The 26,147-nt window shown below is 34.5% G+C and overlaps 3 protein-coding genes across 3 annotated transcripts; 2 read left to right on the top strand and 1 right to left on the bottom strand.

The window, feature by feature from the left end:
* Window positions 1–14,790: 14,790 nt before the first annotated feature.
* On the top strand, window positions 14,791–19,525 carry LOC112501786 (alpha-crystallin domain-containing protein 22.3-like). Its single transcript, XM_025105505.1, has 3 exons — window positions 14,791–15,024; window positions 18,495–18,829; window positions 19,007–19,525. Exons 1-3 carry the CDS (start codon window positions 15,008–15,010, stop codon window positions 19,249–19,251), a joined length of 597 nt encoding a protein of 198 aa, XP_024961273.1. The 5' UTR covers window positions 14,791–15,007; the 3' UTR covers window positions 19,252–19,525.
* Window positions 19,526–20,304: 779 nt separating this feature from the next.
* On the top strand, window positions 20,305–22,499 carry LOC112501789. The gene is made up of 3 exons (XM_025105510.1): window positions 20,305–20,402; window positions 21,704–21,822; window positions 22,190–22,499. The coding sequence occupies exons 2-3, from the start codon at window positions 21,717–21,719 to the stop codon at window positions 22,327–22,329; spliced, it is 246 nt and encodes an 81-aa protein (XP_024961278.1). The 5' UTR covers window positions 20,305–20,402; window positions 21,704–21,716; the 3' UTR covers window positions 22,330–22,499.
* Window positions 22,500–24,236: 1,737 nt separating this feature from the next.
* Window positions 24,237–26,070, bottom strand: LOC112501792 (pentatricopeptide repeat-containing protein At1g20300, mitochondrial). Its single transcript, XM_025105517.1, has one exon. The coding sequence runs from the start codon at window positions 25,888–25,890 to the stop codon at window positions 24,286–24,288; it is 1,605 nt and encodes a 534-aa protein (XP_024961285.1). The 5' UTR covers window positions 25,891–26,070; the 3' UTR covers window positions 24,237–24,285.
* Between the last annotated feature and the right edge of the window lie 77 nt (window positions 26,071–26,147).

Raw genomic sequence — 26,147 nt, forward strand, 5'->3', positions numbered from 1 at the left:
GTGGGGGGAGAAAAGTCTCGAACTCCGGCGAAATGAGATTAGACAAAATTAGGGTAACGTGTATGAAAAAATGTCAAACGTAACAATAACCTAATTTGACTCATTTGAAATATTTTCATAAACAACCCCTATACTTTTGATAGTTTTACGTTTTTGATACCACACATTATTTTTTTGCTATAATTTGTTCTATTCGAATTAGTATTTAAATAGTTTAGATTTTAAAATAAATATATATAATTTATTTTAAACTCCAATTTTTTTTATTCTCTATTTCATATGTCAAGTTATTACCTTAATCATATGCATTCAATGTTCTATGTATTTTGTATTGTTGAAAGTTCAAAAAACAAATATATTTTATATTTTGAGTGGGGACAGATATATTTCTATTTTGGATAGCATACAGTTAAAACTTCTATTTTGGTACCTGAAATGTAAAGTTTTAATCGTTTAGGTATTCATATAATCGGTTGAAGAATTAATCGATTACCATACTGATGTGAGGAGTGATGTGGTATTCAACTCAATTTATTCGCTATGCATTCCAATTTCATCTCATCACTCGGTACATCAGCATGAAAAACAGTTAATACTTCAACCGGTTACTCGGGTACTTAAATGTTACTTTATATCTTAGGTACCAAAATGAAAGTTTTGAAAGTATGTTACTCAAAAATATGAATTAAGTTAAAGTGCGTTATTTTTTTCATGTAATTTGCTCTTTGAGTGGTTAAGTTTTTAAATATATTTTTTAAATAAATAAATACTAAAATTTACTGAAATCAAATAAATATATTTTTAAACATATTGAAATCGAACAAATAAATCTTTAAATCTACAAATGTTTAAATATATAAAAAACACCAACAAACTTTTATTTTCGGTCACTAACGGGCCGTTCACCAAACACTTAATTACCCGGGTAAGCGTTTACCAAATCATGTTACCTCATCTAATGAATACGGTAGGGATCAAGAATCTTACCCGATAATAGTGAAACAAGGACCATGAATCTTACCCGGTAAATAAGGGCGACGACTTTTACCACGGTAAGCGCTTACCGGGTAAATTATTACATACAAGATGTCGTTTTGGTGGACTAAATTTTTACTCGGTAAGTAAATAATAGTGTTAAATTTACCTGGTAAGCGGTTACCTTGGTAAGAATCGTCACCCTCCCTTACCGAATAAGACTCTTCATCTTTATCCTTGTTTTTACCGGGTAAGATTTTTGACCCTTGTCATGTCCATCCGGTAAAAAAAATTACCCAATAAACACTTACCGGGTAAGCGTTCAATAAACGGGCCCTTAATAATCAAAACATGAGAACATAATTTTATGTAGTTTGAATAATAACTCGAACTTTTTGTATTTCTATTTATTTCACACTTCAAGTGATTACATTAATCATTTGTACTCAATTTTGTACATATTTTGTTTTGTTGAAATCTAAAAAGTATCAATGTTAACCACAAGGGTGGTGCATGATTGGTTTGAGCTTGATTCCAATGGTCAAAAGTATCTGGAGGTCCCAAGTTCAAATCCAAGAAGAAAAAAAAATCCTCTTATAGCCACGGAGGTTCAAATACGTGACTTTGGGCTATCTGCAAAGTAAGTGGTTGCTCTGGGATTAGTTGGCTTGCATAGCGGGTTGGATATCCCGGTTAATCAAAAAAAAGTATCAATGTTAAATATGGATCAAAATTGAAAATATTAGATATATAGAGGACGAAAATGAAATTAGAGTGAATTCAAGGGAGTTAAGTGTAAGATAATAAACTATGCTTGATATATATCTCCAATTCTGACTAGAATAGGTTTGTCACGTCCAGCTAAGCACATTACACGTGGCAATTACTTATTAATTTACTTATTATTATATTTAAAAACTATGAAAAACCGAAAATAGCGATAATGGATTATTTTCTTTTACTGGGTTCGTCTTATATATCGTTTTTGGACAACCTTCTCAACAACCAGAAAGAACAATGAAACAAATACAGGTTTTACGCTTCTAAACATAACCACAAGAATGATGTCTGATTGGTTTGAGCTTGGCTCCAAAGGTCAAAAGTACCTGGAGGTCACAGGTTCAAATTCAAGAAGAAATAAAAATTTTCTTGTAACCACGGAGATTCAAATGCGGTGACTTCGGGCTATTTGCAAAGCAGGTGGTCGCTCTGAGATTAGTCAGCTCGCATAGCGAGTTGGTATCCATGTTAATAAAAAAAATGCATAAATGGCTCACAAATTAACGATATATAAAGTGTCGGGATAGTAATATAAAAAATAACTAGCAATGCATATAATGAGGTTAAATGGCCTTACAACCATACACGTTATCCAAATGAAACCCTAGTTGATGTATCAGTATTATATTCAAACAAGTGGTAATTTTCAACTATCTGAAGATTACAAACGACTAATGTAAGCAACTAACCGTTACTACTTCAAATTTGGAGATAACGTACGTTAGTAACGTCACATGCACAAAGTGGCATACATAGGTCAAAATGAATTTTTTGGATAGCCATTTTTTTATTAACCTGGATATTCAACCTACTATGCGAGCCGACTAATCGCAGAACGACTATCTGCTTTGCAGATAGCCCGGAGTCACCGTATTTGAACTTCCGTGGCCATAAGAAATCGATGTTCATAACCACCAAAAATAATTTATAATCACCAAAGAGCCTTTGACCAAACAGTATGTGAGTTTTTAAGCTTGTAAGAGATCAGAGGTTCAGACATCACAAATATATGAAAATGATATATGAATTTATTTATTTTATTTATCGTATATAAATATTATATATTAAAAAAGTTATAAAAAATTTACAGTCATTGTTTATAACAAAAAAATATTAATAATTTTATTTGACGTGAGATTATATGCATAATTAGAAGGTTACGCGTTTGACCGGATATTATGGTCAACGTAACAAGCCGCAAAAATATAAAAAATATAAAACACGTGAGGCTCATTATAGGTTTTTGTTTGGCCCTTGCATTTTGGTTTAAATCAAAACTGGTCCCTGTAACATATTTCAATTTTAAAAATACAATGTGTTTCTTCCCTTTCCATAAAAATAACGTTTTTTTTTAAGTTAAATAAATTATTCTTCTAAATATAATTTAAGTATTAATTAGGTTCTACTGATAATGAAAGTTATGGTAAAAAAAAGATAAAAGTGATATTTACCTTGTATCAATCATAACTGAAGATCAATAGTAATGAGATGCATTGAACCTTATAGCAAAACATTGTGAAGGTTAATTTCACAGCGTTTTACCGTAAATTTCAAGTGTAAAAAAATGATCTTACGAGTATCATGAAAATAATATGATTTTATATGATCCCAAGTCAACAAAAGAATATACCTTTATGTAACTATTCGAAACAAATTGATAACATGATTCCAAGGATTGAAAATATTTATAAAAAAAAAATTAACGACTTTTAAATGATTCGAATTGTTTCTCATGAATTCAAAGGCGTAATATCTCGTGTTCGTATCTTGTTGTTATCATTCTTTTAAGGGGGTTTACATAAAATTCCGTTAACAAAAATTATGTACATCCGCCCCTCTCTCTCTATATATAGGGGCGGATGTAGCATACAAATGGCAGGGATTGGCTCCTTTTAAAAAATTCTCAACTAAAATTCAATTTTTATGTTACAACAGACAATATCAACAGTAACACGATCGAGCCTCTGTTTATCAGTGAGTAGATTCGTTTTCACTTTATAATGGACGAATCTACTCACTGATAAGCTAAAACCTGATCATGTTAGTATTGGTATTTTCTGTTATAACATAAAATTGAATCTTATTAATTTTATATTTTGATAATTATTCGTATCATTGACAGGGAAAAAAAAATTTGGAATTCCCCAGATATATAATCAATTAAAAATCAGTTATCGAGGGACCTATGAATGTCCGAGTTGCAAGTAGGGTTTCTATAGTTATGAAAGGTACAAGTTGTTAATCTCTGAGATATACTCCAAAATATTAGAAATTACAGTAACCTCAACCAAAAAACCCGAAAATTTACTTCGAAACCAACCAAAAAATAAGAAAATCTTTCAAAATCAACTAAAAAACCGGGAAAAAAATTCCTCGAAATCAAACAAAAAACTTAAAGATATATTAAACGTTAGGGAATTCAAATAAAACACATTAAACGACTTTATGAATCATTAATCCATACTTTATTTTTAATCATTTGAGATTATCATATACATAATATATTTTATTTTTATTCAAAATAAATTTAATCAGTAATCCTTCTTAAATCCCTTTTTATATTTTTTAGTTTGGAAAATCACTGACAAAATATTTTTTATTTGTAATTAAAATAAATTTCATCAATAATCTTTTTTTAAATGTAAGTAATTTTTTTGGTATATTTGTTTCGTTTTATAGATGTAAGTACTTTTTTTGGTTCAAAATGGAATCTGAAAAAAACCAATGTAATTTTTCAGATTTTTTTTCATTATTTTACCACATTAACCAGTTTTATAGATCATAAATGATGTATATAACAGATTTTAGAAAATCCAAGAATTTATTTAACATGTTTTGAAATGTCCAAAAATTTGTTTGTTTCAAAAAATTGTCTAATGACTTAATCACTCCAAATCCTAAACTTCATTGTTTTTTTTTTTTTTTTTTGATATTTTTTAAAAAAAAATACATAAATCTATGGTTATATTTGCAGATAAAAATATTAATATTTGTTGAATAATAAATTATAATTAAAAGGTTACGCGTTTGACCGTTTGATGGTCAAACGTAACAACCGACTTGAAGCTTGTAGACTAAAAGCCGTCAAAAATAAAAAATAAAAAATAAAGGAAAAGAAAATACACGTGACGCTTATTGTAGGTTATATAGTACACTCATGTCACACGTGTGCAAAACGTTGTTAAAAATTACATGTTTTCCCCCTGCAATTCTGTTTAATCCATATACAGTCCTTATACAAATATTTCTTTCATAAAACTACATTACAATTTACGTACATATATAAAACATATGAACATTTACAAAGCCTGTATATCATACAAACTTACAAACCAATTTACATTTGTTGTTTATTATATGAAATAATATGTATAAAAATACAGTATTTATACAGTGTTGTTTCAGATGTGAAATATTCATTGACTGTTTCGTGTGTGAGAAAAAAAAAACTGTTTTACACATTTCACATATGAAACAATATTGTATGAACATTGAATTTCATGTAAAACTAACCATATTCTTGTCATTTGTCTATTGAAACAGAATTGTTATTTTTTTTCTTTTTCCGAAAAAGAATTCTCAGATAGAAATACAGATGCAGACAGACAAATATGCGTAAGGATTGTTTGTTTAAAGAGTCTTGATAGTACAAGAAGCTTATTCGGCCAGTCATACATAAGTATTTACTTACGGCTTAATCATTAAGCCACAACAAAAGTCGAGACTTCCTCCTTTGCTCGTTCATATCCTACTTTTCATCTATCCAAAAAATTTCTTTGATTTTAGTGGTTTCTCATCTCGTGTGTTCTGTGATTCGATTTCTTTGTGATTTATGTGTTTGATTTCAACGACTTTCGAGTTTCGACATGTATTAAATGAATTTCGTTACGTCTTGCTTTTTCTCTAAATGATTTGCAATGATGAGTCCATTTTGATACAACAAAATCTATTCAAATCTTGGGAGCTTAATCTTGTTGATTCCACATGTTTTTCCATTATTGACTTCAGAAACGACTGTTTGTATTATACAACTTGTCATAATATATATATATACACACACACACACACAATGGCTATATATTATATATTGTTTGCATATTCATGAACTCGTAACAAGTTTTCATGACTTAATTACTTAACAAGGTTGGATTTTAGTGAGAATGAGAGTTAAGCTAAGAAGCGTAAGAATGGATCTTTATCCTTATATGCACATTAGGATGAGATGTACCAGATCAATCTCTATTATTAAACCAAAAATAAATTATTTCGTTATTAAACTTATATTAAATTATAATAAAAAATGATAACTTTTAAATAGTTGATTTGATATTAACATTGATATATTTTTTTTTTCAAATTTGTATGATATCTTCAAATTTATATTTTATTCAAAAATAAAATCATTATTGTTTTTTTTAAAACACATAAAATCATATTATAACATCGAAAGAGACAAATAATAAAGTAGAACATTAAAATCGAAATGTGACTCGTTGCATTGCACGAGTACTCTTCTAGTCATTTTTAAAGATTTTTATTGCAAAGAAATATAACTCGCAAATATTGAAACACTCAAGCGGGAAAGTTAAAGTTACAATGTTTAATATTCAATACATCAGACGACAAAAACTAATACATGTTGGTATTCGTTTTGTAGCAACTTAAAAGAGGAAATGGTAATGTCGAATGAATTTTTTTTAACTTTTAAATTAAAAACTTAAAAATCAAAAAATATGTTTTATTATTATTTAATAATTAAATAAGTCAGTACGATGGTTAGATGTGTTTACCGGTTGAAATCCAATAGATTTAGATGGATCTGATTCAATCATCTAATGGATGTTGGATTTTATCGTCCGATCCAATCCAATTGACATTAGACATCCGGCCCAATCAAATCCTATCCATGATTAAATTGAACTGGTTCCATCTATTTGGATATTATAATTGGTTATCCATTGAATCAGATTAGATCTGTCTAATATTTTGATATATTTTCAGTCAATTAATCAATCATTTCAACCAGACATTCATATATTTTGTTAACTTATAAGAAAGTAAGAAACCACTACGTGTAAATATCAACAAAAAAATAATATCGTGAAATGTTAATAATTATATAGAGTTATTAATTGGATGGTAGGTGGATGTGCAATTAGATGGTCATTGGATTGAATCGCTTCGGTTTTTATTGGATCCTAGATTGTCATCCAAGAACCGACCAATCCAATTTGGATGTTGAAATTTTGGACCCAATCCGATCCAATTACAATTGAACATCCGATTATGATTAGTTGTATCTAATTGGATTTGATAACTTTGTACACACCCCTGATGATGGTACTACAATGGTACACGACTTCTAATATCATACACTAACCAAATTTGCATACTTTATACGACCCTACCAACCATGATTCATTGCAACAAAACTGAGTTTATAGAATGCGATCAAATTCTAATCATTCTAATACACATATTTATAAGACTAAATTACAGAACCAAAAGATAAATTCTCATGTCTAAAGATGTTATAATAAGTTTATACGATGCTTTTTAGGACACTTTTAATATAAAACATCTCATTAGCAATTTTACGGGACATTATTAAGAAAATGTCATATAAACTCATCTTTTTATAGGACATATTTCAAATAGCGTCCTATAAAATTGCTAATGTGACGCTTTGTTATAAAAAAATGTCCTAAAAAACTTAGTAAAACGACCAAAAGCGTCTTGTAACTTTATTACGATTCCTTTAGATAAGATACTTTATTTTTTGGTCATATAAACTAAGAGGTTGCTTATTTACCTCTTAATAGTTCCATTGAGGCAGAATCTGAATCGTTAATAGGTGAATCTTGTTTGACAAAAAAAAAGTCTGCCTCTTAATAGTTCCAAAACCCTCTAAATAATTTTGTATTCTAGTTCTCCCTTAACCATTCAGCGCCCTAATTTCATTGCAAATAATTACCAAACAATTATATTTCATTTTGAACTATATCATAGAGCCTCTTAATCATTCAGCAACTGCCAAAGAGCCGTCTTATAGAATGCTTAAAATTTTGTGAAAAAAAAATATTATAGTAACAAATAATGTGAAAAAAACCCCCCTAAAATCTTGTTAAAAATATTATAGCAACAAATAACTAACAAAGGTTAATAGAGAAGCAAAGAAAAAATACATCTAGTCATCTATACCAAAAACAAGTCACTACAGCTATAGCCTAGCAGGTAAGAAGGTGGACATCCTTGCAGAATGAATAGGAGGTTCAGGGTTCGACTCCAAACACCACTCACCTTCCCCGGTACACACTATTGACCTCCCCATGACGACCGAGGGACTAGTACAGTGGAAGCTGTGCAGAGGATAACGTCATTACCCTTTTACAGTATCTACATTGAAAACAACGTTTGCAGGCTGTATCATGCCAATCCGTAACTTTTCGTCAAACGGGTTTATACGGAGGGTAGATTCCCCGAATTCTCTCGTTGTCGGTTTCCACAAGTTTCTCTAACTCGGGTCTCGTAAGATAGACAACAAAGCAATTTGCACAATCCAAGTTACTTGCTAGAACTGATATTGCATTCTCATGGCTACCAACAACATCACTCATTATGGTCAAGTAAGTTTCCATTGCCTCAGCTGCACCATCTGAAAAGTTCTCCACATATATTTCATACATTTGTCTCTCTCCCTCTGAAATTGGTATGTCCATTTCATCAACAAGTGCGGTTTTTGAGGGTGTTCGTAGATGCAGATGGTCGATTTCCATATCGTTTTCGTTTGTGTTGGCCAAATGCATTACGTTCAGTGAACTTGTGACATCGTTTATGGTGGTCATATTCCTCTAAAACTGTTTCTTTGGAGCCCCTGATCCAATTCTGTTGCTTGCAATCGTGTTTGACAATGTAATACGTTTCTTCTAATATGCGTAAATCTTGATATGGCGGCGAAACGTTCTGGGATGAATACGCATTTCACTGATCCATTAAGAATAGAGTAAACAAGTCTGCAAGAAATCTGTTCAGCTAATTCGAAAATGAATCAGAAACTCAGTTCTCTTTTTTTTTTTAATTAACCTGGATATCCAACCTGCTATGCGAGCCGACTAATCCCAGGGCGACTACCTGCTTTGCAGATAGCCGGAGTCACCGCATTTGAACTTCCGTGGCCACAAGGGAATTTTTATTCTTTCTTGGATTTGAACCTGGGACCTCCTGGTACTTTTGACCTTTGGAGCCAAGCTCAAACCAATCAGGCACCAATCAGTTCTTAGCATCATGACGGTTGTGTTTGGTATGCAGACGGGACTGGATGGATGAGCGTGAAATGGGTGGGTGAAAGAATTCTGGAAGGTTTTTAGGGTTTTACTTAGCATGGGTAGTTTAGTAATTTATTAAATCTTGTCAAACGGGACAACAAGTTCTTGTAATATCAAAGTCCTGTCCTTTCCTACTCTGTATAAAGATGAAGCCCCTTATACAAACACCTAAAACCAGCAAGTATTAAGCACCATACTTTACAAATTTCATACAATCATAATCCAATTAATTAAATACCATAAGTATGTCCAACTAATGCTAAATATGACTTAATAGTTAATACACAACGGGTTCAAGTCTGAATTCAGCCTCTCCCCTAACCTCAACCGCTAGCTCTGAAATATCTAAACCACAATGGTGGTGCGTGATTGGTTTGAGCTTGGCTCTAAATGTCAAAAGTACCGGGAGGTTCCAGGTTCAAATCCAAGGAGGGATAAAAATTCCCTTGTGGCCACGAAGGTTCACAGGTGACTCCGGACTATCCGTAAAGCAGGTGGTTGTCCTGGATTAGTCGGCTCTCTTAGCGGGTTGGATATCTAAGTTAATATATATATATATATATATATATATCTACTCACATTTGGTTCCAAGGTAAGTGTGGCCGGTGGGAATGGCGATGATTAACCTTTTGCTCAAATCATCAACAAATGTATAAAGTTTATTTGTTAATTAAAAATTGTGATAATAGAAGAAGCTTAAATCATCAACAAATTTAAGAAAGAAACACACACGATGGAATCGAACAACGGAAATCAAAAGTTCTACGGGAAATTAGGTTTTCGATGTCAATAAACATAGGGTTTCAGTTTGATCATTCAATTACCTGGAATGTGAAATTGAATCGGATTTGATCATTCAGTTACCTGGAATGTGAAATTGAATCGGGTTCCGGTGCTGATTTGTGACCTCGAAATCAAGATTTGGGTCTCACCTCAATCGTCGCCTGGCCCTGATTGCTGAATGGGACTTTTTTCATTTTTAAATGGCAAGTAAAGTGATGAACTTGGATGCGAGGTGCGGAGGTGGTACGAATGATTTAACAATAAAACCAACCGTTTGTTTGGTTGATTTTCAATTAAAGTTTATGATTGTTTTTTTTTTTTTTTTTTGGTAAATACAAGTATTTGTTTGTTATATTTGTTTAATTTTATAGATCTAAATTTTTTTTGTTCAAAAAATGTTTAGGGACTTAATCGTTTAAAAAATGAATGTTTATTGGGTTTTTTCGGATTTTTTCCATTATTTTACCACATTAACCAGTTGTATAGATTATAAGAATGTATCTAACAGGTTTTAGAAAGTCCAAGAAGTTATTTAACATGTTTTAGAATGTTCAAGAACTTATTTGTTCCAAAAAATTATCCAATGACTTAATCATTCCAAACACTAAAGTTCATTGACTTTTTTTAGACTTTTCCCTTTATAAAAACAATGTATTGACTTATTCCGGTGTGACACCGATAATGAGTACTTTTGAGTGTTTGGATAAATAACTTATACCGGTGTCAAACCGGTAATAAACAGTTTTTGAATAAATTAAACTCTTCTGACTTATAATAAGTTGATAAGTGTTTTTTGTAGAAAATCATAAGTTGTTTTAAATAAACAATCCCAAAGATTGCTTATAAAAACAACTTATTGACTTATTTCAGCGTGGCACCGGTAATAAACATTTTTGAGTGTTTGGATAAACAACTTATACCGGTGTCAAATCGGTAATAAGAAGTTTTTGAAGAAGTTAAATCTTTCTGACTTATAAGTTGATAAGTGCTTTTATAGAAAATCATAAGTTATTTTAAAAAAGCAATCTCAAACACCCCCTTATGTGGATAAAGTTGTCAGTATGGATTAATCTGTTTAAATAGATTGATAACGTTTTTGTTTGAGTAAGTTTTTTTTATAGATGGAAAGAACAAATTTTTCAATTCAGATGGATAAATTTGGAAAAAAAAACTTGGTTTTATACATAAAGTTTCTTCTTAAAAACTTATTGAATAAGCCACTTTTTATATCATTAAGTCACTACCAAATAATGATGGATAGTTGATCAAATAAGTTGTGAGTCCCATTAAATTTATTAAGCTGCTAATAAACATACCCTAATTTATGGGTTTTTTTTTATTTAAAGTTACAATTAGCTTTTTTTGTTAAAAAATGTAGGGAACCAATTTTCAAAAGTTCGATTTTTATTTATTTTTAAAAATTCAGAGACTTAATTTGTTAATCATTAAAAATGAGAAAGTTCAATAATTCAAAAAAAGTTTAGGGACATAATCATTCAAAATAAAAGGTTCGATGGTCTTTTCTGAACTTTTCCCTAATAAAAACTTGCGAAAATTGAAAATCAGTCTTCTACATGATCGTTCACAATATAATTGGTCCTTTATCAGCCCAGATAGTTGGGCCAAAACTGTTCCCCAACAAGCCCGACCATTAGTACTCCTATGAATTCAAGGGTTTAGATACGCATCGATCATGTTCTAGTCAAGTACAAAGGAGTAGAAAAACGTTGCTAGAAGCGTACATCATAAAGATCAGTCAGTGAACCCGACAACGAATATCTCAAAGTTGACAGAAAATGCGATAGAGAAAATTGATTTGTAAGAAAGTAAATCCATATGCAATAGAGGACAAAGGACGCTGATAAATCATAACCATGGAGATGTCGTGGTATAACGTATAAGTGAAGATGCATAATTTCTAAGTGTCTATTATGTACTCTCACTTTGTAAAATAAATTTTTTTATTAACCTGGATATTCAACCCGTTATGCAAGCCGACTAATCCCAGGGCGACCACCTGCTTTGCAGATAGTCCGAAGTCATCGCATTTGAACCTCTGTGGCCACAAAGAATATTTATTTCTCCTTCGATTTGAACCTCGGACCTCCAGGTACTTTTGACCTTTGGAGTCAAGCTCAAATCAATCAGGCACCACTCTTGTGGTTCACTTTGTAAAAGAATTATAAAGATAGCAAACCAAACTCTAAGAAGTATCAAAAAATCGAAAACGACGATGACTCAACTGATTAAAGAAATCTTAAAAGAGCATTTTTATAAAGATTTATTGAACAAGTAGTCATTTTTGCATCTCAATAGTCATGTTCCTCAGTATCCGTAGCCATTTTTCGCTTGATCCGCTCTATGATATATATTTTTATCTATTGATCGTCTAACAATAAAACAATATTTTTTCCTGAAACTCAAACTAGGGGTGGCAAAAAATGACCTAACCGCTAACCTAATCCCAACCCAACCCATAATTAACAGGTTGAGTTGAGATTTTCAACCAATTTAAATAAATGGGTCAACTCTCCTAACCCATTTAAATAAATAGGTTTGGTTGCGTTGAATTTTTCGACCTGTTTTTAACTTGTTTCCAACTCATTTAAAATATTATGTAAGTTTATTATATCCTTAATATTATATCTAGTATTCTAATTTTTTATTTTGTTTTATTCTTAATTAAAAATCCTACTACTATGAGATAAAAATCCAAATTTCAATCGCTTCCATTACTTTGAACAATTTGTTTGTATTTGTGGTTGTGTTGTGTTTTAATAAAAAAAATAGTCTAGTTCTCTTTTTTTTTTTAATTTTAAAGTTGGGTAGTATAGGTTATGTTGTATTTGTGTTTTTTTATTTCATATCGTTAAGATACACAAAGGCTGGAGTGAAAAGTACATACATGCACTGATCAACAAATCAGATAAATATACGCGTTAAAGTTGGGTAGCATCATTTAATATAATGATAACTATAAGAGGTCATCATTGTCAAATGTTGCTACTCACCCATTTTCAAAGGAATTTTGAGTGTTAGTTTCTTAGGTAAAATCAGTGTCAAGAAACTACATGACTATCTCAGTTCTTCAGATCTAAAAGAGTACATTCTTCTATTACTCTTTCAGTCTATAGCAGATTTTTCATCAGTCAGATTGTTTAGAACAAGATCTTACCTCTTTAACTTCCGCAACAAATATGTAATTATTTGTTATTAGTAAATATACATAATTAAAAAGTGAAAATCTGATGTGCTTCTATCCAACCCCCCTTCTACAAACACTTTTTGTGTTAGTAATTAACATTACAGGACCAACAAGGTATATAACTTTAAATGATATTTTAATTAAATCCATAACCTTATAACCTATTAAAATAAATCGATTTATACTCATCAGAAAGGTCTTGAATTTAACTAACATCTCATTTAAGATTATATACCTAAATATAACAGTGATTAGTAATGTTAACTCACTTGTGTCAGTCAGGAGTAAAAGATATATGATGACTCCGGATGGACCTACAGTGGTTACGAACTTATGATCTAACCTTAATTAGATATAAATAAGATAATTTGATAACGTGAGAACCCCTTCTAATCGGTTCCTTGGTGGACCAAAACCTTTTACTAGGCTTGGATAGAGAATGATGTCGGTGTGCTTTAGGTATAATTGTTTGGTCCACATGGTTCACGATTATATATGATTTGATACAACTTTAAAAGATAATGTCCAATCTGTTCCAAAGTTAAAACTGTAATTTTTTATTTTATCTTGTCGCAAAATAAATATAACAGTTTTATTAACCACAAGGAGGGTGCTTGATTGGTTTGAGCTTGACTCTAAAGGTCAAAAGTACCTGGAGGTCTCAGGTTTAAATCCAATGAGAAATAAAAATCCCCTTGTGGCCACGAAGGTTCAAATGCGGTGACTCCGGGCTATCTGCAAAGCAGGTGGTCGCCCTGGGATTAATCGGTTCGCATAGCGGATTGGATATTCAGGTCAATAAAAAAAAATAACAGTTTTATTAAGATTTTGATTCACATTTACCCCTTACAAAAACTCTAACAATCTTACGTTTTTAGTTATTTATTTACATATCAACAAACATCCCGACCTTTTAGGGTTGAAGATTTCTCCGTGAAACCATTAATCACCGTCCATCCCAAATACAAATGTGAATCAGATCAGAATCAAACCGAAACCAAAAAACAAAAACTAATGAAATCAAAAACCCAAATCAATTCAAACATGTTTTGTTTCAGTTTAAAAGCAGTTCAATCCTAAAACAAACTTTCAAGTGTGAACCAGATACATACATGATTAGTTTTAACTTGAAAAATACGAACCTAAGACATCGTTGTTTATCAAGTTTGAAAAATAAAGCAAAATGATCTGATTATGAATCTAAACCGGACTTAGACCAAATCAAAAACCATCTTTAAAGAAAATCTTGAAATTGATTTTGAAAAATATATAGAGGGTGTTTGGGATTGCTTATTTGAAACAACTTGTGTTTTTCTACAAAAGCACTTATCAACTTATTATAAGTCAGAATGATTTAACTTCTTCAAAAACTTCTTATTACCGGTTTGACACCGGCATAAGTTATTTATCCAAACACTCAAAAATGCTTATTATCGGTGTCACACCGGAATAAATCAATAAGTTGTTTTTTATAAACAATCCCAAACACCCCTAGTATTGACAACCGAATCAAAATAACTAGTTCTGATTTAATTTACCCTGATCCCGATTCAGTTCTTTTATTTATCTGTTCGAATCGAATTTCACACACCCTTAATCCAAATCTAAATGGGGTTGATCTTTCCTAAACAACCTAAATAACCCATATCTTGAAATATTTAAAATCTTGATATATTTATCGTATTCATTAAAAAAGAGAGGGTTATGATGGTTTTTGAATGATTTCAAAGTTCAAGGCATGAGGGAAGCATCAACCCATCAACCCTAGCAAAAAACACACAAAGCAACCCCGTGGTTATGATTTGATCGTGACTTTAAAGCTTGTGTTCTCATGACTGCTGCTGATTACCTTCGTTTCAGTCGACCTTCTTCATCTGTATAAATTCAAAATCTCAAAAACCCTCTTGACTCCTGAAACCCTCTTCGATTTTCCTCTCTAATGGCCGCTCCCAACGGGTATGCTTCCAACCCACATCTCCAATATTCATGTTCGTTGTTGGATTCGTATTTCTTTTATTGGATTTACTATAAAAACCCTAAGTGGTCTTGAGTCGATTCGGTCTATATTTGTTCATGTTGTTTTGTAGCTACATTTGGCGAATCAGTTTTTGACCTTTTCCTTTTTACTGTTTTTTTTTACAGTAAAGTTGCTTGCTTTAATTGTAAAAAAGTTTCGAATTTGTATACTTTGATTGGTCTTTTATTATTGTTGGTACTGATAATGTGTAGGGTTTCGAATTGGTTTTCAAGATTATGTTCATTTTCTTGATTATTTGAATCATGGTAGATGTGTTGTTGTTGTTTTATTTACCATATGGATCCTCTGTAAAAAAAAGCTCATGCTTTCTGGGTGTACAAAAATACCTTGTGGTCTTCTTTTAGAAAGTGTTGAAACAAATTTGGACCATTTGTTTCTCATATTGAATGCTTGGGTTACTTTTGGCTTGAAGAACCCTTTTTTGGTAAGTTTGAATAAGCAAGTTCTTTCACTTTGTTGTTCATTATTAAGATCTTTGAGGGCAAAATCAGCTAGAAAATTGGGGGTTTCTGTTATACCTTTGTGGTTTTATCTGATCTTTTACGGGTGTTTGGTGATCGGTTGGAGGAATTACTTCTTTTTGCACCCTTTTATTTTGAAACTATGTGGGTTAAGAACTGGTACACTTGGCTCACAATCGAACGGTTTTTTGAAAGCTTTTTGATATTGTTGGGCCAAAGGCTACTTGGTATGCAGGCTCTTAAACATAGTAACCAAACGAACCAGTTAATCCCACACGGGGTAGGGTCTGGGTAGGTAGGATGTACATAGACCTTACTTCTACCCTGAGGTGTAGAGTGGCTGGTTTCGTGATTTGCCCAAACATAAGTACGGATCTCTAGTAAGATTGAAAGACCTTAACCATAAGGGTTGTGGTTGAGGTCATGGGGGATGTGGTGGAATATCCCATCTGCCCAGGGTTCGACTCCAGTTGTACACAACAATTATGGCCACCGAGTCTATCATAGCTGATTTTTTGCAGTCACAATTTACCGGGATTAGTCCAGGCATAGCCAGGGACGCCCTTCCAGAAAAAAGATTGAAAGACCTCTTTAGTTTCATCACTTCAACTCCAGGGATAAAGGGAAAGAAATAGAGAGTTAACTATGAATAACTAGTGTTGCTTTACCACTTAAGTAGTGTTTCATAAAGTTTGCAAACTCTAAGGTGCCGTTAAACATACTCATATTGTTGGGCCCATGTATATGGTGTGAGGCTAGATGAAGATGTGATTTATGTTAAATTTACTTGATTTAAGCCTGAAATCTCCATCAAATCATTGAGATATTTAATCATCAACGAATGAAATAAGAAACCTTCAATCGTGAAGTTTCTTGCTTCTTCTATGGCTGCTTCAACGGCTATACCACCTTCACCTCTCCACGCCATTCTTATCTGCCATAACCTCTTATTTCTTTCATCGTGATTGTTGATTGGATTTATCGAAAAGCCCCAGTTTCCTTTTTCGTATTGGTATGTCATAAATTTATTCTAAAGTTGTTGAATCTTGTTCTGCATTTTGGAAATCAGTATTTTGTTCTTTCTTTTAGCATTTTCTTGTGTAACTGAAATTAAAGTTGCTTGCTTGAATTATTGAAAATCTTGAGAATAATTTCTTGATTTGGTGGAATTTTTTTCCCGTTTCACATCTATTCAAATATATCTACTTCACTTTAGACAACAATACACATTAGAGGAATCATGTTGTCGACGTGATTTACTTGCTCTTTTATGTGATTTAAAACCAAGGTTGAAATTTATTTTTGTTTACTTATTTTTTTGATTAACCTGGATATCCAACCCGCTATGCGAGCCGACTAATTCCAGGGCGACCACCTTCTTTGCGGGTACCCCGGAGTCACCGCATTTGAACTTCTGTGGCTACAAGGGGATTTTTATCCTCCTTGGATTGGAACTCGGGACCTCCAGGCACTTTTGACCTTTGGAGACCAAGCTCAAACCAATCAGGCACCACCCTTGTGGTTTTTTTTTTTTGTTTACTTTTTAGTCTGTAGATAAAGGTCCTCTTTTTTAGTGTACAAAAATGTATCGAAAATCTATTGTAGAAAGTATTGGAATACTCACTGTTTTTCGGGATAATTTTTATATAGCTATGTGGGTTCTTTTGTTGAATCTTGTGGTTGTTTTATTTTAGGCTTTAGCATAAGAACTCCTGCTTGTGGCAAGTTTAAGTAAAAGAGAAGAAAATTACTTCATCATGTATACAAATGTGGCATTTTTTTTGCATGGAGTAATTATATTTAATTCATTGTTTGTGGCTTGGTTTAGGGGCTATTTACTTTTTTTTTCCATTAAGCCCTGTATGTGTTAAGTTGTCTGTCTGGATAAATTTGTCTGTCTGAAGGATGTGAGACTGATGGGTTTGAGGGAGGCAAAAAGAGAGGGTGGGTTATTTCTGGTATTAATTTGTTTGAGGTGGCTTAACGGGAACAAGTGAGAGGTCGTGGTTCATTCCATATAGGCGTTTTGGCTTAATGGCTGAATAATTAAGCCTTAAAGAACCACTCTTGTATGGCTGAGCTAATAAAGATAGCTAAGCCACATCTCTTTCTCTATTTTCAAGTGGGATATACTGGTTGGTTTGGTTTTACCGGTGAATTTCTTAAGAAATATGTATATGTACATGCTTATTTAGTGTAGTTGATAGCATTACTTGTGGTCCCACATCGATTAGCAACCAAAGTTCGGCTCTTTCTCAACCCGATATGAAGCCCTCTTGTTTCGATAGCTTTTTTACACCTTGAATTGAGACTCAAGAAATTTCGTTACTGCCTAAGCTAACGTTGGCGCCATTTCTCTTAATTCTCCCTCTTGATCTCAAAAGAGGTAATCTTTTTCATTATCCCTCGTTCGAAATGCTTCTTGTGTATTATCGTATATTCGGGTTTTTTTGGAACCTTTTTTTAGGTGATCGAATTTTATTGCAATTATATAGTTGTTATAATCTCGATGCCTCTTTCAATATCAAGAATCTAGTATTGAATCACAATAGGAAAGCAAACATACGTTATGCATTTCCGATTCTAATTTTGAGGGCTTTAACTGGTATTTTAGGTTTTCAAACGCTAAAGAGATGAAGAGGAGAGGAGGATGAACAGACAAGAAGTTCATGACTTCCCTAACCTTCTTCACCTTCAAAAATTCATGACCTTTTTAGTCTTTTTCGCAATAATATTGTGATTTTTGCTATGAATGTTCATCGAGTATGTGCTTTCTTTCAAGATCTCAGACTTTCTTGGAGATAACGATTGTGATCGACTGTTTTGCATAATACGATCTTTAGTTATTAATCTTGAATGGTCTGATTTGGTTTGAATACACATATATCTTCACAACTTCATGTTGCCTATTCACATGTGAATTTCAGATCTAACTCGCATTGGGCTGATCAAGTTCCGATTGCTGTAGCTCCTCTCAACTGCGTCCCATACACAGGCCCACCTCTAGACCATTTTGATTCCGATATGTCTCAGAACGAAGTCAACCTGCCGTTAAAGAATCAGCCCGCGATGGTTTTTCTGCCTCAACAAACCACCGAGAAAGAATTGAACGACATTTTATCCATCACCAAGCACGGAGTTGCGGTATCTGGGAGTGCTGCAAGCGGGAAAATAGGACCAGTTATTGGTTCAATTGACATTTCAGAATCCGATGAGGCTTTTCTGTTTCGTGTTGCTCTCCCGGGCGTCAAGAAGGACGAAAGTAAGTACCACTGCACCCCCGATACTTCTTAACTTTCTTGAAGTCGATCTCATGTTTTTCTAATAAACTGATGTTTTATAAGAGAATAGAAACGAAGTTCCATCACAGTGTTTCAAAACGTAAATCGCTCGGCTTTCAGATGACTGATTCCTTCGAATTTGCAACCATAAACTGCAGAGTTCAAATGCGATATCCAACCAGACGGAACCATCACAATCAAAGGCGTAACAAACACCGGCCAGAAAAAGGTTCACGCCCACAACATGGAGTTTGAGATGCATACACAGAATCTTTGCCCGCCAGGTGACTTCTCGGTCTCGTTCCAGTTACCCGTGCACGTCGACCCACCGACCCTAAAACACATGTTAGCTAACGGTGTTCTCGAGGGTGTCGTTAAGAAAAAACTGGTCCAGGGTTCGTGATCTCATCTCGTCATGCAGTCGTAGGCTTTAGAAACATGTTGGTTGTCTTCTTAATGTACATTGCAGTCGAAGATCGGTTTCGTGTTTTTCGTTTTGTTGAAGGATTTTGAAGGGTTTGAGCAGGTGGAGTTGGTGTTTTTGAAGGTCCTTGAGGGTTTTCTTGTTGTAATGTCTGTCCTGCTGTTGTTTATGCCAATTTTTTGGCTCCTTGAAACAAAAGAAAGTACAAGAAAAGAGGGTTTTTTAGGGTTGAAAACTTGTGTGATTTTGCTTCAATATTGATGTTTACGGTAACTTCGGCTTAGGGGGCTGTTTACCAAACGCTAACGGCCAACGTCACTTATCGTTGTTCGATAGGTGGCTGGTTTAAGATCACGGTATCCATAAGATGACGATTTCTCTTGATCTTATCGTACTTCCATGAAAGAGAAACGTACAAACAGAACGTTCATTTAAACATGTACTCAAAAAATAAGTTAGCTTATGTTTGCCTAAATATTCAATTCACAGTGTACCAGTTATAGAACATTATATAATCTGTCGTAGCCTTGAGGTGGGCTCGAGGAAAGCGGAAATAACTAAGATTGATTGAACCACTCTAAAGATCAGTGCGGCGTATCTAATGGGCTGTTTGACAGTTGTTGAATGATGCAGTGCAGAATGATTAAGTGGTCAAAATTGATTAAGAGACTCTCATGATATAATGCAAAAGAAAATATAATTGTTTGGTAATTATTTACAATGAAATTAAAGCATTTAATGGTTAAGAGACACCCAAGATACAAAATCATTCAGATAGTTTTAGAATCATTAAGAAACAAACTTTATTTTCATCAAACAAAATTCAACTCTTAATGATTCAAACTCTATCTCTTAATAAAACTATTAAAAATTAAACAAACAACTCCCGGTTGAATAGCTCTGTTTGATCGGAGTTAAACGTGTCGGAGAGTCTATCCAGACCCGCCCATTATCTTGGGATTAGAATGGTGTCCAAATAATGAAGATGGATTCTTTTGACCCGACCCGAATGAGGTCTTGAATTGCTTTCAACTGAATTCGACTAGACAACGAAGATGAATCCTGAAATCATGGATGGAAGAAACTGAGAACTGACGACTGGAAGAAAGAAAAGCTCGACAAATTTTGAGGTAAGTCTTTTCATCATCTCTTTTTCTTTATTTCTTGATAAAAACCCTAGTTACAGTATGATTAAGGGCTTAAGATATACTGCGTTTTATATGAAGCTTCCGATCTTTTATGATCCTTGGCAACTTTTGATTTCTTGCAAATTGCTCGTAATTTCATGTTAACTCAATTGGTTGTCTGTTTCTGCTAACCGAACCTCGATTATGCTTTCATTGTGACTTCTAGCCGATTAGAAAAGACTAGGTTTGTTTTATTGATTGATTTTGATTTCATTTTTAGGGTTTATTTCCATCTTTCTGTGTAAGATATGTTCATCTGGCTTCTAATTACGATCTTCCAGTCCTAATATGTAGATACATTTTGGGGGTTTTTGAAGTCAATTTCTATGATTTAGGAATTCCAGAATTGATGCAAACCAAATAGATACAACAATTATATCTTAATGGTTCAGAAGATATTGTAATATTACATGATACCCTTTTTTTTAAGCAAAATTCAGCCCCAAATTGTTGGTTTTTGGTAGATACTTTTACATAGCATTGGTTTTACATCATGTTGATAACTTGTTTTAGAAGCAGCGGTCTACACCGAAACACACTCTATTCCTTTGCGGTAGAGGTAAGGTCAACTTACGTTGTACCCTCCCCAGACCCTACTCCGCATAAGATATACTGGGTTCGTTTGGTTTGGTATAAGGAGGGCCTATGGGAGTTCACTCATGATTCATCATCAATCTTTTGAAACTTTAGAAACTTTTGGTTTATTTGGTGGTGGTGACTGTGGGTTCTCCGTTCTGATTAAGGAGTTGTTTCACTATGAAATTTGGCATCTTCATGTATTAAGCCGCGTGTTGAGAACTAGTTAAGGATTTCACGGCTTTATGAAAACCAAAGCAAGTTTAAGGAGTAACCGAGTAAGCAGGCATCAAGACTGGCTACTATTTGCTTATGAGCCTTTTTTCCACACATGGGTTGTATTTTCTTAATGTCCTTGACATACTACTATAAGATATGATTTTCTATAACCATGGGTGTCTGAACCAGCTTGAGTGCACGCCAATTTATCTCATGGGGCCTTAAAGTTAACAACAGGAAAACCTCCAATGAGGAGCAAACCCAATGCTGACCAGTTCAGCTACCCCCAACGGCTGCTTTTTTTACTGTTTCTAGCTGTTGTTTTTGGTAATTTTCATTGAAATGCAATGTTAATCTTGATCTATACACAGGATATAATTGAAAATTTATCAGAATTTTGATAAATGTGTGTTTGAAGTAGATTCTAATCCGATATTGTTGGACGACAGGGGAGAGTCAGTTATGGTTGTCTCCTTTGATTTGCAGACTTTCATTCTGCGTGCTCGAGTGCTGAAGCTGTATAGACAAGCTCTACGAATTGCTAAAAGAGCGCCTGTTCCCAGCAGAGGTGAACTTTCTTATGCAACATTTCTATTAATAGGTTTTAAAATGTTCATATTGAAGTTCCCCAAAAGACCGAAAAACAAAAGACCCGCCACTTATCCAAAAAAAAGTGAACGATATTATGTTTGACCAAACCAAATGAACTCAGTAAATCCCATATGAAATAGGGTCTGCAGAGGGTATGTACACAGACCTTATCTCTACCCGAAAGAAGTAGAAATATTGTATCCACGAAAACCCTTTTGAGAAATGAACATTGTGAAGAATTTTCATTTCCGAAACATCGTCAGTGGAATGAAAATCAATTCCAAATCACACCAAATCCCACAAACCAAACGGACCCTAAAGAGTTGGACTGAAAATATTTGCAGGCGAGTTGATGCAAACAATTAGACAAGAGATGGAGAACAACCGAGCTTGCAACGACAAACAAAGGATCCGTTACTTGATTAGCGAAGGAATGGAGAGATTGAAGGGTTTAGATGAGATGCTCGATATGCAAGGCCATTAATCATCATTGCGTTACGGTTCGAAGGAATGAAAAATTTTGGTCACATTTTCCATCATTTGTTGTTATCTAAGATTGAATTTGTAACCTCTTTGGAATCTTGAACATGAGTTTTACTTGGAAACAAGCAGGAAAGAAAGATGGAAGCATGGAACACAATGATTTTTTTTCTAGTCAAACTACATTTGTGCATTTTTTTGGTAGAGAGGGGGGAGGCCCCTCTTATCAAGATAAAACACTAAACGTTAAAAGCAAACAGATTACGCGTTCAGGTGGGGGCGAACCACATCCACCAGAAATATCCAAGGTTCCCCAAGGGGAAAGAAAGGAGGAGAAGAGAAAGAAACCAACCACAAGGGAAGGTCCAGCCAAGACCGGAAAGCAACGGGGCCATTTTTTAGCCTCTTTTTTATTTTAGCAAAATAGATGAAAGTAAACCAACAATTTTTATTGATAGAATACATAATCATAAATACTTGTTTTTTGAAGTACATATTATTTATATACGGCAAATACAACAAATAAATTCACACACCCTTCTCACCTTTAATGAGGTTTGAACCCCTGACCTCCAACGAGGCCAAGGACTACGATAACGCTATGTCAAAGACCCTTTCGAATAAATAGTTATCCTTTGCAAGATAAACAACCTCTAGATGCAAGATTTGTGTATATTCTACCTCTAGATATACATGTGTTTGTCCAATTGATTTGATTTGGTTTTAACTCCCACCGTCATGATTTTAGTCAAAATGTAAATAAATATCAAATAGTAGTTGAAAAAGGGTTTGTGCTACCCATTTAGAGTGTATCATCTTATCGGTTTTACGATCATCATTAAAAAATAAATCACAGTGTCTTAGGGTAAGGTATACAGGAACCGATTTCCATCTACCGACTAATCAAGCTTTTTAACTTTTGAGTTTAATTCGCTAATTTTGATGAGATGATAATTTGATCGAAACACTCTATAATGTTACATGAGGAATATAAGCTAGATAATGAAACGGAAAGATCTAGGATGTAGATCATGACATAAGCGATATTGAGGAACCATGGAAAACAAATAAACATTTATTAAAATTGATGTTATATTAAAAATAATAATGTAATATCTTTTGGTGTAGTTTGTTTTGTTTCAATTTTTATTATAATTTATTGGTTATCGGGTTTATCGGGCCCGGCCAACCCTCAAAATTTTGGGCTTATTGGGTTCTTTTTGGGCCCAGCCAACCCCCCGAATTCCGGCTTGAACAGAATTTGAAAGCTGGCCCAGACTTTGTGCTCTGTGCTTTTTTGAGTCGGTTGAACGTGGACTAGGCTTCGGACTTGTTTGTGCATATCTTGTTAACATCCTTAGTCTATACGATCACTCAAACCACTACAGGTTCGAGACTAACCACCCAACAAAGGAGGTGCATCGAAACCAGAGTTGGAACCACATTTTTTTATTAACCTGGATATCCAACCCGTTATGCGAGCCGACTAATCCTAAGACGACCACCTGTTTTGCAGATAGCTCGGAGTCAAGCATTTGAAGCTCCGTGGCCATAAGGAGATTTTTATTTTTCCTTGGATTTGAACATAAGACCTAATACTTTTGACCTTTGGAACCAAGCTCAAACCAATCATGCACCACCTTGTGGTTGAAACCAATTTTTTTTTAACAATGCACAAAATAATGAAGCATAATATAAAAGAAAACAAAATTTGATTATAAGAATAAAATGACATACAAAATAATGACACTACCGGTAGATTGCAACCACTTTCAGGAAACTTAGAGGTGCATCTTTTAAGATCCCTAGTTTTTTCCAATTGCGCCCGACGATAGAGAGGGTGCGCAACCCCCCCCCCCAGCCCAAGCCAGAGCCAAAATCCGCTCGTGGCTCTTAGCGGCTCGTGGCTCTTAGCGGGCATATAAGCGGTTACCTTTCCGGAGGGTGGCACCATACCATACTACAAAGGTCTAGCAACAAAACCCCTACTCACCATCTTCTCCACCAATTCTTCATGTTTCTTGATCTGCCCAGCCTTCCTAAGCTGCCCCAATACCATTTCATAATCACCATGGCTAGGTTTCAAACACTTCTCTTCAATCATCTCCCTAAAAAACTTATAAGCATTGTTCCAATGCCCCATTCCACAATACATCCCAATCAAGATCCTATAACTGTTCACATTAAGCTCAACCTCATTCTCATCCATCTCCTTTCTCAACTTCAACACCATATCCGCCGATTTCATATCAGCAAACATCCTCATCAACACATTATAAGTCACTGTATTCGGCTTACATTTCATCTCCTTCATCCTCCCAAACAATCTATGAGCACCATTTACATCTCGGGCTTTCAAGATTTCTTTAAAAATGGGGTTGAAGCTACTTGCATTTGGCTCACACCCTTTCTTGCTCATCGAGTTCAGAATCTTGATTGCTTCATCACGATTCCCATCTTTACAATGGCTTTCGATAAGGAAGTTGTAAGTGATCAAATCAGGGGGACAAGATAGTCGTTTCATTTGATTGTAAACTTGCAAAACCTTTTCGGTTCGGCCGGATTTGACATGAACCCGCATTAGATTGTTGTAAGTAATGGCATTGGGTTCGATTTTTTGGTCAAGCATTTCAGCAAACACATCGTGGGCACGAGTTATCTGACCATTTCTACACAAAGCATCGATAACAATGGTGTAAGTGTAGACATTTGGTTTGATTCCAGATGTTTTCATTTCGTGGAAAACCCTTTCAGCTTCTGAAATGTTACCTGCCCTGCACCATCCATGGACTAAACTGGTGTACAGAATAACATCTGGTTCGAATTTATGCTTCAAGCTATTGAAGAACGATTGAGCTTCTTCTGCTCTTCGTTTCTTGCAAAGAATTCCGATCACAATCGAGAAAGCAATTCGATCAGGCTTACAATTATATTCCTCCATTCGGTTAAACGCATGAACAGCTTCGGCAGCTAATCCAGCCCTAACATACCTACGTATCAAAATCGAAAAGGTATCAACGGAAATTTGTATATTTCTTGCTTTCATTAGTTCAATTACCTGCCAAGCTACGTCGAACTGGCGGGATTTTCCGGCGAGGTCGATCATTTCATTGTAGGGGTCTGGTGAATCGGTTCTTGTGCCATCGGTCATTGAGGTTGCCCAATTGAAGAAAGCTAGGGCTTGTGCAAAAGGAATACCATGACGCACGGCGGCGCATTTTTCGATTACGCAGCGGATAACGGCGGGGGAGAGGGGTTGGTGGTGGGAGATGTTGGAAAAGTCGAAGGAGAGAGACGGGATGGAGAAGTCCGGAGGGAAAGGGGTGACGATCGGATTAGGGTTAGGGTTTTGACGGTGGTGGTTTTTTATTAGAGAATGGAGTTTTTCCGATATTAGGGTTTCCGAGTGAGATAGTTTCTGGGTGGCGGTGGTGACGACTGCTGTTGTCTCAGTCTCTGTGTCGGAATGAGAGGCCGAGATGACGGCTGAGGAGGAAGAAGAAAAGGAATTGATGGTGGTGGCCAGGCGACAGACACGACGGAGACTTGGCTTGACGACGGCCATTGGCGGTTGGCTTTATTTTCCGAACGAGAGCTTCCTGTGTACAAGAGCTGACACAAAAGGTACCAATTTGAAACTTGAGTTAGGGTTTGGATTGAAATCCCGATTTGGAAGACTCGCCGGAGTTATACAGAGGCGGTGGAGCCGGAGTTGGAAAGAGGCACCGTGAGAGGCGGAGCGGCCGACGGAGGTCGAACTTCGTTTTGTTGGCGAGTTTGAGTTTGGAAGAGAGTGGGATCCCTTGTTTTTGTTTTATAACA

Source organism: Cynara cardunculus, unplaced genomic scaffold, assembly GCF_001531365.2.
Source record: "Cynara cardunculus var. scolymus isolate 2C unplaced genomic scaffold, CcrdV1 Un_Scaffold_555, whole genome shotgun sequence".
Taxonomy (NCBI): Eukaryota; Viridiplantae; Streptophyta; class Magnoliopsida; order Asterales; family Asteraceae; genus Cynara; species Cynara cardunculus.

What these genes read in the sequence shown, in the direction of transcription:
- LOC112501789 (XM_025105510.1), top strand. Translation starts at nt 21,717, where the DNA reads ATGGTTGTCTCCTTTGATTTGCAGACTTTCATTCTGCGTGCTCGAGTG. An exon ending in AGCGCCTGTTCCCAGCAGAG is followed by an intron (nt 21,823 to 22,189) that starts GTGAACTTTCTT and finishes AAATATTTGCAG; the next exon opens with GCGAGTTGATGCAAACAATT.
- LOC112501786 (XM_025105505.1), top strand. An exon ending in GGGCGTCAAGAAGGACGAAA is followed by an intron (nt 18,830 to 19,006) that starts GTAAGTACCACT and finishes CATAAACTGCAG; the next exon opens with AGTTCAAATGCGATATCCAA.
- LOC112501792 (XM_025105517.1), bottom strand. Translation starts at nt 25,890, where the DNA reads ATGGCCGTCGTCAAGCCAAGTCTCCGTCGTGTCTGTCGCCTGGCCACC.